Here is a 14,150-nt window from a genome sequence, read left to right as displayed (position 1 = left end):
CATGCTTACCTAATGGATCTTCGTCGCTTCGAGTATCTCCCTTCCTCGTTCTCCCTTCAATTAATGAAAATCACGCACTATGAAGAGAAACCCTGGGCTCCCTTTGATTAATGAAAAGTGCGCATTGTGAAGAGAAACCCCGGGTGGCCCGGGGCTCTGTATGACACTTCGTCACTTAAGCGATGAATTGCAATTTGCCAGCATCGCTCAACTCGTCGCTTTTGAGCATTGCTTTAATGAGGACCTTAGCAAGGACCCTTAGCGACGTTTTCCTTTGTGTAAGTGAGGGCAACATTTAAAAATTCAAATGCCATCACTTGAAGGACGGTTTCGTCGCTTAAGCGACGACACCTGTCATCGCTTAAGCGACATCCGATTTTTTTACTCCCTCGCTATGCATAGTTGTGGCTAGTAGTGTCATTCATGAGAAGTTAATGAGACAACTAACGGCAACCATTTGGACCGAAAGATCCAATACCCTCATCCCTATGCAAGTTGCCTTGTATGCCATGATGAGTACTAATATACAATGTCTAGGCTACTTGCTAATAAACTAACAATATCTCCCCTATTTGAACTTCAACCAATGTGGGTAACAGCCTTAAAAGAAGCATATGATATAAGGGTAAGGTAGATTTTATAGCTTTGAAAGTTGGGTTACAAACATTAGGTGAAATTGGACCCTATCAAGTTGTCCCAGTGCTGTCCACAATGACTAAATCTCAGTAAAAATAGTATCTCTCTTTGAAAATTGATCCAAACGAAGTAAAGATGGATCAAAATGAAAGGTGAGTAAATCTAGATTCCCATAATCTAGGAACTAATATAGAATCACCTATGTTGCTCCAAATTTCATACTTGTCATGCTTAAAATAGCAAGTAGTTGAATACCTTATTTTAATAAGTTGAATACATTCCATGTTGCACGCCCCAGTTCTAACCCCAATGTGTGTGGCTGGGAGTTCTTCCCCTAGCATTCCTAGCTCCACCCATAGTAGTAACAAGGCACTCTAGTGCTTGTGCGTGTTCGTTGTGTTTGACCAAGTGTAGTATTATTTGGTTCTCCCCCTTGTGTCTGCTTGCGACAAACTAGTTGTAGTAGTTAGCAGCCTCATTGACCTCCATGGCTTGCTTGCTCTCATAGGAGGAGATGAGTGAAAGAGGGAGTAGAGGGAAAGGGGTGAGCAATGTTGTGGGGAGGAGTAAGAAATGTGTAACCTTGTGAGTAGGGAGGGAAGAAGTAAATATAAGACATACAAGGCAGGGAAAAGTTGGAGATTGATGAGGGAGTTATAACAAAGTGAACTTTGGATAGAGAGAGACTGCCACCTTTGGTAGATTCTAGAGAGGTTGCACATAATGCAAGGCAAAGGATGGTAGTTATGATGTCAATGAGAGAATTTGGAAAACCATGTGCCAATTGGATAAAGACTCTTTAAATGGATGCCACATAGGATTTGTTGGGTTTGGCTTAGCCTCGAGAAATGTAAAAATAAGAGATCGTATGTGTCAAGTTTGGCTTTAGCCTCCACAAATGTGAAAATAAGAGATAGTATAGTTATAGATAAAGGTACAAATTTTATTGGATGACTCTTGGAATGCGCACCACATGGGGTTTGTAAAGTTCGACTTAGCCTAAGAGATAGTATAGATTTTCAGGCTTCTATCTAACAAAAAGGAAAATATTATCCAAGCTTTCCCATGCACTTGCCAATTAGGCTACGTGGACTGCAGACAAAGATATCAAAAGAGACTCTGTCAATGTGATTAACAAACGCTTTCTCGGGAGGTCAGGAGTAGGCACGCTATTTGCACGTGAATGCAAGTGCGGCGCAACCAAACTGACCAAACGAAGGCAGCCAGGTGTCGACCAGAGGCGTAGCCAACGCGTTTTTGATGCGGCGGCGCCGGGGATATTGCTAATTTCTGAAAAATCCTCGTGACGTGGTAATATCAAGCACGGTCCGCCGTCCCGCATGTCTCTTCTCTTGCGTCGAGCCCGGCCCCCAGAATCTCACTTCTCTCTCTGGCTGTCCTCCTGCTCGTACGGTGAGAGGATGACAACTTTCTACGCCGGTTTTGAGTTGGTGGATCAGTGGGCGATGGTTCACGTGGATAGATACCGCTGATACAGCGCTACTATATATCCATCATGATTCATCCCCCTTGGAGCAGCTGCCAGCCTTCCAATCTCAAGCTGCACCAGAGCAAAGAGAAGAAAGATTTGTGTAGAAGATCAAGGCTTACTAATTAGAATTAGATTGGAATTAGAATTTAGATCAGATTAGAAGCAGGATGGAACCCTCGTCGGGCATAGTCGAGCTGCACTAATATGTAGCGTACTCTGATACTATCATCATCATCATCAAAGTTACAATTTAGATCAGATTAGAAGCAGGATGGAAACCCGGGGAACACCCGAGCTGCAGTAGTATAGAGTGTACTGTCTGAAGTTATACTATCAGAATCTAGCTTATAGGAGATGCAGCAGCAGTGCTACTGGCCGTAGCTGCAGCTTCGTTTTCAAATTAGGGTTGGGGAGGGGTAGCTAGGAGGTAACTATTACATAGTATCTCTTATCATACTGAGCCCAGACGGTTAGCCGTTACTATATGTCTAGCAATATGAGATCGAAGGCTCAGTCGTCCACTGGCTCCAACAAGTCGAGGCGCCGCCAGCGCCTCGCCCAAACCACCGCCGACGCCAAGCTGTACGCCGCCTTCGAGAAGTCGAACACCTCCGGAGAGTCATTCGACTACAGCCAGTCCATCAGAGCCGGCATGGAGGGCCTCTCCACCTCCGAGGTCACGGCCTACCTTCTGCGCATGCAGCGCGGCGGCCTCGTGCAGCGCTTCGGCTGCATGGTCGCCGTCGACGAGCCCACCTTCAAGGTCATTGCCTACAGCGACAACACGCCTGAGATGTTCGGCCTCGAGATTCAGGCCGTCCCAACCGCTGCTACTGACCTGTACGAGCACGGCGGCCATGGCAGCCTGTCCATCGGGACGGACGCTCGCACTCTCGTCCTGCCCTCCAGTGCCGCCGCTCTCGAGCGAGCCGTCGGGGTTGCCGACGTCTGTATGTTCAACCCCATCACTGTGCAGAGCAGGAACTCGCGGAAGCCATTCTACGCCATCCTGCATCGGAACGACGTCGGTCTCGTGATCGATTTCGAGCCGATTACACATACCGACCAGGCCACCATAGCCGGCGGCGCCTTGCAGTCTCACAAGCTCGCCGCTAAGGCCATCTCCCACCTGCAGTCCTTGCCCGGAGGCGATATCGGCTTGCTGTGTGACACTGTAGTGGAGGAGGTCCGGGAGCTCACAGGCTTTGACAGAGTGATGGCTTACAAGTTCCATGAAGACGAGCATGGAGAGGTGGTCGCAGAGATTAGACGCTCAGACCTCGAACCCTACTTAGGGCTCCATTACCCGGCCACTGACATACCCCAGGCTGCCCGGTTCCTCTTCATGAAGAATAGAGTACGCCTCATCTATGACTGCAGATTGCCCCCCGTGCCAGTCACTCAAGACAAGAGCCTCTCTCAGCCCCTCAGCCTGGCTGGCTCCACATTGCGAGCCCCCCATGGCTGCCATACACAGTACATGGCTAACATGGGTTCCATTGCATCCTTGGTCATGGCTGTCTTGGTTAACGAGAGTGATCCAGATATCCATGGTAGAGGGCATAAGACCAAGTTATGGGGTCTGGTTGTGTGCCACCACACTGGTGCAAGATATGTCCCTTTCCCTCTCAGGTCTGCTTGCGAGTTTCTGATGCAGGTCTTCAGTCTGCAACTGAATATGGAGGTGGAATTAGCTGCTCAAGTGAAAGAGAAGCACATTCTTCAGACTCAGACGCTCTTATGCGACATGCTTCTGAGAGATGCTCCGATAGGCATTGTGTCTGAATCGCCCAACATAATGGATCTTGTGAAATGTGATGGTGCGGCTCTTTATTATGGGAAGAAGTGCTGGCTTCTGGGAGTGACACCGACAGAGAGTCAGATTGCAGACATAGCTGAATGGCTCCTGCACAATCACAGAGACTCCACAGGCCTCAGCACAGACAGCCTCGCAGAGGCAGGATACCCTGGTGCAGCCAGCCTAGGGGATGCTGTCTGCGGGCTAGCTGCCGCCATGATAACATCAAGCGACTATCTATTCTGGTTCCGATCACATACTGCAAAACAGATCAAATGGGGAGGAGCCAAGCATGATCCTGGTGACAAGGATGATGGCCGCAGGATGCATCCCCGCTCTTCATTCCAAGCTTTCCTTGAGGTAGTTAAGCGCAGGAGCTTGCCCTGGGATGATGTAGAGATGGATGCCATACACTCACTGCAGCTCATCCTTCGTGGCTCCTTCCGTGACATAGATGACAGTGACAGAAAGACACTCATACATGCTTGCATGAATGAGCTTAAGCTTAAAGGCCTGGATGAACTAAGCACTGTTGCAAACGAGATGGTGAGGCTCATTGAAACTGCCACGGTGCCTATTCTGGCAATTGATTCTCGTGGTTTCATCAATGGCTGGAATGGGAAAGTAGCTGAGCTAACTGGCCTTAGATTTGAAGCTGCCATTGGTAGATCTTTAGCTAAAGAGATTGCACAGGCAGACTCAGTTGACACCATAGAACGAGTTTTGCAGCTGGCATTAGAAGGTGAATATTGCACGATGAAATGCTTATGGTTTTTCCTTTCTTCACAAAGTCGTAATATCACCAATAGAAGTGCACGATGAAATGCTTATGCTTTTTTCTTTCTTCACAAAGTCGTAATATCAGCAATAGAATTGCACATTCTATTAGCTGTTACACAAGAAGTTTCAGACGAATTCCCACTATAATTCTCGGGGCCGCCAATCGTGCCTAGCTAGTTATGCGGTGTTTCCCACACAGAAGCTCATGATGTTGAACACTAGGGGAAAAATAAGGGAAAATGTCAAAAACTTATTGTGATTAGGACATATTTTTGTGTATTTTTAAACTCATATTTACTCTCAAAATACCTATTTACTTCTAGAGGTTTGAGCTTACTTTTGCACTTGTCTAACTAGAATTTGTAAGTGATCAGGAATTAGTTAGCATCATTAACCACTTGCTTGTGTACTTGTCCGGGACTCTGCATTTTCCAGGGGAAGAAGAGCAGGATGTTGAGATACACTTAAGGAAGTACGAAGATAATCAGGAAACTGGTTCTGTCATTCTGATTGTCAATGCATGTTGCAGCAGAGATGTATCCAACAATGTGGTTGGAGTTTGCTTCATTGGACAAGATGTCACAAGACAGAAGATGGTACTAGACAGGTTCATTCGCATACAAGGTGATTACAAGGCAATAGTCCAAAGCCCAAATCCACTGATTCCACCAATATTTGGGGCAGATGAATATGGGTTTTGCTCAGAATGGAACCCAGCAATGGAGAAATTGTCCAGCTGGGCAAGGGAGGAGGTCCTAGGGAAAATGCTTGTTGGTGAGATATTTGGGCTGGATATGGTCTGCTGCCGTCTGAATGGACAGGATGCAGTGACAAAGCTGATGATAGTCCTTAATGATGCCATGAATGACCAGGAGTGTGACAAATTCCCTCTCATTTTTCATGATCGACAAGAGAGACATGTTGAAGCCTTGCTTATTGCAAGCAAAAGGACCGACGCTGATGGGAGGATTACTGGAGTGTTTTGCTTCCTTCATACTGCTAGCCCGGAGCTGCTACAGGCTTTAGTGATGCAAAGAGCAAAAGAGAAAGTGGATAAAGAGCTGCATTATCTCAGGCAAGAATTGGGAAAGCCCTTGCAGGGAATTATGTTTAGCACAGCCCTTCTGCACAATACAAACCTTTCTGTGACTCAAAGGCACCTGGTTGAGACATGCGCTCAGTGCGAGAAGCAGCTACGCCTGATATTGGACGATGACATCGCTAATATTGAAGAAGGGTACGCGGCGCCCGGTCCCATAATATTATACATATTAAGGCTACGTTGGTTTTTCTTACTTTTCAATTTCACCTGCATAATGTTTTTAAAACCAATTAGGTCTTAATATTCATTAAAGTAAGTAGCCAACACGGTTCTGGCGTAGTGGTTCGGGCGTGGGTCAAGTAGGGTACAGCGGCCGATATTAGAGTTCAAAATGTCGTGGAATATGTCATCCTCCTCGCCCTCGACTGTCACATAATTTTTCTCTGAAGAATCCCTCATCAACAGGCCATCAATTGAGATGAAAGCGAATTCTCAGCTTGCCTATGCCTTGCGAGGCTCACTGCAAAAGAAAAAAGAGAGATGGCTCGTCACTAAGCCTTTGCGTGACAGGGCCTACTTTGAGTGGCAATCCACTGGCTCCCATACCCTAGCATGGGTGCATTAGTTCGAGTCCTATTTCAAGCTTTCCAATCCGCCTCAAACGTCTAGATATTGTAGTCATTCTTGCCTACACCTACACCTCAACAGAATAAGTGTTGCTTGTCTGCAGGTGTATGCCATCTACGGCAAACAAGAAGGATGTAGCACCCGCATGAGCTTGAGAGTATTTATTTATTGATGGTTAACACCCAACTTTCTCTCAAAGGTGTAGCACCATATTGAAGCTGCCTTATTGTAGGTTTTGAACCTTGGATCTCTTATAACTTCCACACTCTCTCAACCAATTAGGTTACCCCTCGTTGATACACTAGGTACATATGCACTCTTGAGATGAGGACATGGAGTGCCTTATACATGCTACATTAATTGGATCTTGAAGACGCCCGAATCTCAAAGAACTCCTACTTAATGGGTGAAGACACCAGCTAGGGATGAGCTAGGGACAAGATCTCGAACACAAATTAGGACTATAAGAGAAATGTCCCATGCCCATAAATAGGAGGCTAAGATACTCTAGTCTCCATCCAAACTTAGTTCTCTTAACACATGGATATCCCATATGCCCAATAGGAGTCTAGGATACTCTATTGTCCACCCAAACTTGGGTTGTCTCTAGAGACCCTTGGTTATAACAAAACTCCAAGTTCACAACTCTACATGGATGAGTTCATGAAAAGCCAGAAATTGTGGACAGCTAACCCATAACATTGGCCTTGGATCTAAAATCCACTCAATCCAAATGACATGCCAATTAGAACCTCATCAAGAGATATGCCGTCCTAATTCTCACTGGAGAAATCTAGTTCAGCACAAACTTGACGGCCCATTCGAAGCTAGAAGGTAGATGAGAAATGGTTGATGTTGAAACCCATTGAGGGTTCAATATCATTGCTAAAACAATAAAGAGTTATGGGAGAAGGGGAGAGGTGATGCACCTAATAGTCATGTTAATATACCAAGTGACTTAGATAGGAGGAGTCTCCAAGATTGAAAAATATTACATTACTAAGATGAGTAGTCTGTTCAATCTCAAATGAAGACTTGAATCTTAAAATAAAGAGGATCATGTTAGTCATGAACAACACTTGTATAAGGGGTTTTAAATACCAGTTGAGAACATGTTGCACATGAGGTTTCTTATTAGCATGCACCCCCTAGCTTGTTGGCCTACCTTTACTTGATCATTTCTTTTCTTTCTTCTACTTTAACATATTATTATAGTGTAAGCCTACCTATTACCTTACTAACACTCCTCTTCTCTTGCATTCCTCTAATCTACCTCAAGAACTGTAGTGACCTTGAATTGCAAAGGCACCTGCCTTTTACCTCATTCCTTTTCATTCTTCTATTCTTAACATATTCTTTTAGTGTGAGCTTTTCCATCAAGTTATTAGCATTCCTTCCCTTTCATTCCTCTAATCTATCTCAAGAACTGCAATACCTTTGAATTGCAAGGGCACCTACAGTTACCTCATTCCTTTTCTTTCTTATACTTTAAACATAATCTTATAGTGTGAGCTTTCCTATTAGCTTATTGCAATCCTCTTATCACCTTTGCACCACTTTCATTTCTATAATCTACCTCAAAGAAGTGTAGTGACCTCAAATAGGAGAGGCTTCCAACTAGGAGGAACAACTTCACTAGATGGAGGCAATGAATTATGGTTGTGCTATGTTGATGATGATTTGAAGGAATAATCTCATAGCCTCTCAAAGCTAACCATGATGTAAGGGAAAAGCACGAGGTTGACAACATAGTAGGTAGTTCAACTATGTATGATTCATTAGAGCAATACAAGTTCTTGAATTAGCATTTAGAAAGCAAACACCTCCATGTCCCTGCTATTGTCTAAGTGAATATTGGTAATGGTATTGAACACGAACCTTCCCACAAAGAGGAATGCATAGTTTATTCTAGATGAGAAATATTTTGTGGCCACATGATACATGTTAACCATAAAGCCCATTTGTGTAGGCTATGAATAAATATTTATTGGCTTATTCAACATCAACTTTGGAGTAGATTGTAGCCAACATGCACCTCAAGTGCTTTAAGTTTTGTGTCATCAAATGTGGGAGGCCACATGTCCCAAATATTAAGAGAACACATTTTAGAAATTTGCCATGGTTTTTACACTAGTCCTTGTTTTGCATCATACAGGGACAAAGACTTCACTATTGGTAACTCTTAGAAGTGACTTTAAATTCTATAATATCCTCATGTTTGATGAATATCAATGGAATGAGGGGAGTAAGAGAATTAGTGGTGATAATTATGAGACTCCAAGAAAATCCCTGATTATCTGTCCCTTCTAGTTTACCCGAATACCACAACCTACTAGTACACAAAGAATGACATATATGGAGGGTGCATGGTCTAAATCCCTAGTGAATCTTATTTTGAAGTGTAAGTTGATGGAGTAGCACTTGTAAGTACTTCTGGTCTATATCTTTTGGAATTTGGAAGGGTATATATATTATACATACATGCATACATATATGTATCCATGTATGGATGTATGCTTGTATTGTTTGTGTAAAGATGTGTGATTCTCGAGTCACTATTTCATGCTACATGGATTAAATTTCACAACTTTGTTGCAGATACTTGGAGCTGGAAACATCCGAGTTTGTCCTGCGTTCTGTTTTAGATGCAGCTCTAAGCCAAGCTATGGGGGCTTCTCAAGAAAGAGAGATCCCTGTCATATGCGAGATACCCAATAACATGAAAAACCTGCAACTGTTTGGGGACCCGACGAGGCTGCAGCAAGCCTTAGTGAGCTTGCTGTGCGCCTCAATTTCTCATACAGACCCTCCGAGCGGGTGGGTAAGGCTTGATTTAAGGACCGACAGGAGGAAACTCGACGACCAAGTGCATATGATGAGGTTGCAGTTCCGGTATGTGGGTTTATTATAATTTAAGTACTGCAGTTTGGTGTTGGGTTAGTGCTTAAGTACACTGTCTGTTAAAGCATGCAAGCTGAGAGTATTCATTGATGGTATTGTTATCATGACATTAAGGACACTGTTTGTTAAAGCATGCAAGCTCAGAGTATCCATTGAGGGTATTGTTATCATGATTGTCTTTGGCCAGGATCTCTCACCCGGGACCCGGCCTTCCAGAGATGCTCATCCAAGAGATGCTCGATGACGCGCATCCATGGACTGTCGAAGGCTTGTCCCTGTCGACCAGCCGCCACCTGCTCAGAATCATGAGCGCTGATGTCAAATACATCCTCGAATCCGAGAACAAGCGATGCTTCCTTGTGAACGTTGATCTGCCATTAGTCTACAAAGAAGATGCTGCAAGTGTGATGTGATCAGATGGTAGAAATTAAATCAGCTTGATTGAGTGTAAATTCTCTCCTCTACTGGTATTTCTTGTGCTGAGTGATGGTGCAAGTTCTATGATAGCCTAGGAGCTTAGCTTTCGGAGTGTGTCGTAAGGTTTTCATGGTAGTTTATTATTCATGTAACGGCCCTTAGCAATTGCATGTTGAGTTCTCCCATAATTGCAAGTTGTTTGGCCCTCCTTTTGTTTTTATTTCCCTCTAGCCTAATTATTATAACCTGTTTTGGCTCTAGCATGCTTGAAGTTTTAAGTGATCCATTGAAGGAAGGACATTTAGAGCAAATGTTTAAGGCACTAATTTATCTTGATAAGAGTGCGTTCTCACAATTGAATTTTCCTTGCAAGTTTATTGTCATCAAAGGTTGCATGATGTTACTTAATAGGTCCACAATTTCCACATTATTATGCACATTCTATCACATATTTAAACATTGGCATGCCTTAGATACTTGAGCATCACCACTCTAGGATAAAAAGCAAAAGAATTATTGTATGACAATGCACATTTTGTAGAGGCAAAATCGAAGTGTTTAATGTATTACTATAGCATGTTGATTCAAGTTGGTATAAGGGATATTTTAATCCATTTTTGGCATATTACAAGCACAAGCATATAATTGGGAGTGGGCTTGGGGGTGAATGCAAAAGCATGTGTATTTTACTTGTGAGAAATTCATAGAATGAACTTTGAAAGTAGACCTTGGATGATGTAGGTGGATGTACACATAACGAATCCTATATAGAATGAATGGCAATTAGGTTAATGCATAGATAGATGCCAAGTACAATGAAGCAAAGTTCAAAGATTGGCTAATATGTAATTGTCAATAACATAGATGTGCCAAATTTAGACTTGAGTGAGAACAAGAGATAAAGAGAATACAAGTGTAAACATTGACAAAAGACTTGATTGGTTGAATTGATACTATATATATGGGGAATATTTAACGTGCTACATGGGTAGTTGTATTGGCCATCCACAAAAGTCATGTACTATGTAAAACTCCAAGATGTCTCACCTATTAGAATGTTTGTCTTAGGGCATGCCTTTGTTGTGTGTCTATATACACCTTATTGACAACATCCCCCTCAAAGGGATCCCATAATGATGAGAAGAATCTGATACATTTTGTGATACACTATGTAGATGATACAAGTTGGTTCAAAATACACACTCCAAGACAAATGAGAGGATGGTATGAGGTATGAGTCCCCTCACCCCTGCCCTCTAGTAGATTGGAGATAATAGTATGATATATGCCAATACACTTGAAGAGGAGAACCACATGAGTAGATCCAAGCTTGTTAATGAACATTTCCTTGAAAATGTTGATGTGCAAATCAAAGGAATTTTTATTTTACTAAGAATATATTTCATGGAGAGCGTTTTCTTAGAAGTGATCTTTGTAAGTGGTGTGAAGAGGATATGGAAGTGAAGAGTAGATTACATAAAAAATGAGAGATTTTAGGTGGTGGAGAGTAAGTTTGAATGAAGATGGTGAATGGATCCAAGAGTTATGTATGGAATTGTAGAATATGAGGCTTACGAGTACCAAGACTAGGTTTTGATGTACATATGACATCATTGTTATAAAAAGAGTCATTAGTGCCACCAAATTTTCATCACTTATATGATGAACACATCATTCTTGTTGTCATCCCCATGGTGTGTACCATAAATATTACTTCTAGTGAGGCCAAATCCATCATTAAGCAACAAAAAGTCACCTAAAAGTGTCATGTCCCATATGCCACATCGTTGCTCAAGTGATGCTTACCACACCATTTGTAATACCCTTGCCCCTCTCCACATGAATGGGGGTTGAAGGGTAGAAATAAAACATAGGTTAATAAAACCTTAATGAAATTCGTTCATTTCTTTTAGCCGTTAAACTAATGGACATCATCATTATATGCACTGATCATCATCTCAAAGCCATTGTAGCATCAAATTCACCACCACCTTTGTTATGGGAGATAAACTTTACTTGTCATTTTGTGAGTCTTTGTAGGCTATAAGGCTAAGAATGTGATAGGTATCAACTTATACCGTGGAATCATGAAATAGATATTATAAAAAATACTATGACAAATATATGATTTTAGAATTATTTATTTATTTGTAGATTCTCATTGTCTATTTGTTGCACAACCATGACTTGTTTCACGTGAGTGTTGTGTGTGACAGTGCTTGCATTGTGCTGAGTAGATAGATAGTAAGTAACTAATATGTTTCATGTTACAGTGAGTATATTATTAGGTAAAATCGGGCAAATTAATATTTTTGTAGAATTATTGAGTATAGATCATCTTTAGGTGAATCTATATAGTAAGTAGAATGTATAAGAATATGCATTCACATCATAATGTTATCAGTTTATTTGTGAATTAGAATTTTAAGCTTCTTGAGTGATAATTTTAACAAAATAATTGATATTTCATATTATTTAACATAATATCTTTATTATAAATAATATTAAACTATTAGGTTTAAGATGTGCTTTTATTAAAATAAGCTTATTTTATGGAATTCTTTCCTATTTTCTTTACGTGGGTTACTTTTAGAAAGCTTTCCTAGTTTTCTTTCTAAAAGCAACAAGATCATGCAAAAAACAAGAGAACACAGTATAAAATTAGTTTTGTTGTTTCTCCCTCATATGTAGTAATTTAGAGCTTTCGGGGTTGTTTAGGGAGTTGCTGGCACATTTTGGATGCATTGGCGATATCAAAATATCATGAGTTAGCACACAAAAATCTTTGCAACAATTATAACAAGCTATAAGAAATCTCGTAACACACAAGCTTTTGTATTTTCTTTACAATTAGATATATGATATGAATGTAAATAGCTATGTAAAACAATATTCCATAATGGAGGACGGCAAACCATGGCTTTTGTCATGGGGAAGGTTGGGCCTTGTCATGTGTTTTCTCTTTTCTTTTTTTAAAAAAATCTTACCTTATATAAATTCTTTTATGTTTTATAAAGTTGTGTGTGTTTAAGATTTGAGATGCTAGATTGCCACATGGACTGCTTCACAACCTCCTCAAAAGCATCGTCAAAATGATCTTCAAAAACTTCATTATGATCAATAACTATAACATCATCATCACTTTCACTAAGATCACAGGTTTATTAAACACAAGTAGAAGACATAGTATTAAACCATTTTCATAACTCCATAGGTGAATGATATCCTAGGAGGGGATTTCTAAAAGGGTTATTTCCCTCCACCCTTGATGGCATTAAATCCAATCATTGCATAATAAGCATATGTTAACTAGCATAAACTTAGTATTGATAAATGGTAGCATCAATGAATGGTAGTTGAATATTAGATGAGGAGAGAAATGCCAGTTAAATTTTTACCATAGAAAAAATTATTAAAATCCCTTATTTGTGTTTTGCTAAGTGGCTTGTACTATTTTGGATTAATGAGGAGGATGTTAAGTCGAATCTAGTTTGGGATCCGTTGGTAAGAGTCGGATCTAAGAAAATACTAGGTTCATAAACACAAATCTAAATGGATATTGAAATACTTTGAAGATAATAATAATAAGTTAGCAGAATCACATTGTTGCCTAAGAAAATTAGGAGGCATAGTTAGTTTAAACAAGGCTAGAGAGTTTGACGTGACCTATAAGCCTACCTATTTTAGCCATTGAAGCATTAGTCAAGGAAATTAAATACACAATACTAAGGAAAGGGTTATGTTTTTCCTCATCCCTAATTAGGTGTAACCTTACTATGAAAATCCAAAAAGTTATAATAAGATAAGGAGATTAGTAAAGATGTAGAGGAATCATACATGCATAAGGGACTTACTTTTCCTGGATCTGTATGTTGAGTGGCTCTTTGTAGCCCTACAAATCACAAATTAACTAACACACATTATTTGGCACATCTTGTTCTCATCTTCCTACAAATCTTTGAATCTAAGAGTGCTTGAGCTCCAAGACCAATGAAGAGCATAAGGAGCAAGAGGTGTGTCAAAGGTAGAGAGTTCATGTATGATGGCCTCAAAACAAATACAAGATTAGGACAAGAGATTGCTCCTGCAAATGTCGTTGCACCAAGCCAAGCCTAGGTATTCCTCATTATACTCACAACGTTCTTTTACTCTAGGGTTTTGAACAACTTATGGTGTTTCATATATTTAGTAGGTGGATTCCACACGATGATACCATACGAGGGAATTTTCAAAAGGGGTACTCCCTCCCGTGATGGGATTGAATCCAATTACATCATGTTAAGTCAATGTTAACTAGCATAAATTTAGTATAATAAATGATAGTATAACTAGATAAGGAGAGAAACACTACTCAAAGTTTTAACCATAGTATGGTTATTAGAATCCCTTCTTTGTCTTGTGCTAAGTGGCTTGTACTATTTTAGATCACCATTAAGGGGGATGTTAATTCGGATTTA

At 41.1% G+C, this 14,150-nt stretch overlaps 1 protein-coding gene across 1 annotated transcript; it reads left to right on the top strand.

Annotated features, from left to right (window-relative positions):
• Positions 1 to 2,187: 2,187 nt before the first annotated feature.
• Positions 2,188 to 10,006, top strand: LOC148040220 (phytochrome 1-like). Its single transcript, XM_087697715.1, has 4 exons — positions 2,188 to 4,668; positions 5,142 to 5,943; positions 8,974 to 9,267; positions 9,464 to 10,006. The coding sequence occupies exons 1-4, from the start codon at positions 2,613 to 2,615 to the stop codon at positions 9,687 to 9,689; spliced, it is 3,378 nt and encodes a 1,125-aa protein (XP_087553841.1). The 5' UTR covers positions 2,188 to 2,612; the 3' UTR covers positions 9,690 to 10,006.
• The last annotated feature ends 4,144 nt before the right edge of the window (positions 10,007 to 14,150 follow it).

Source organism: Lygodium microphyllum, chromosome 2 (genome assembly GCF_053477565.2).
Source record: "Lygodium microphyllum isolate KBCC chromosome 2, Lygodium_microphyllum_v1.1.10, whole genome shotgun sequence".
Classification (NCBI taxonomy): domain Eukaryota; kingdom Viridiplantae; phylum Streptophyta; class Polypodiopsida; order Schizaeales; family Lygodiaceae; genus Lygodium; species Lygodium microphyllum.
The sequence above is the reverse complement of the archived record's forward strand: the minus strand, read 5'-3'. Positions and strand labels throughout refer to the sequence as shown.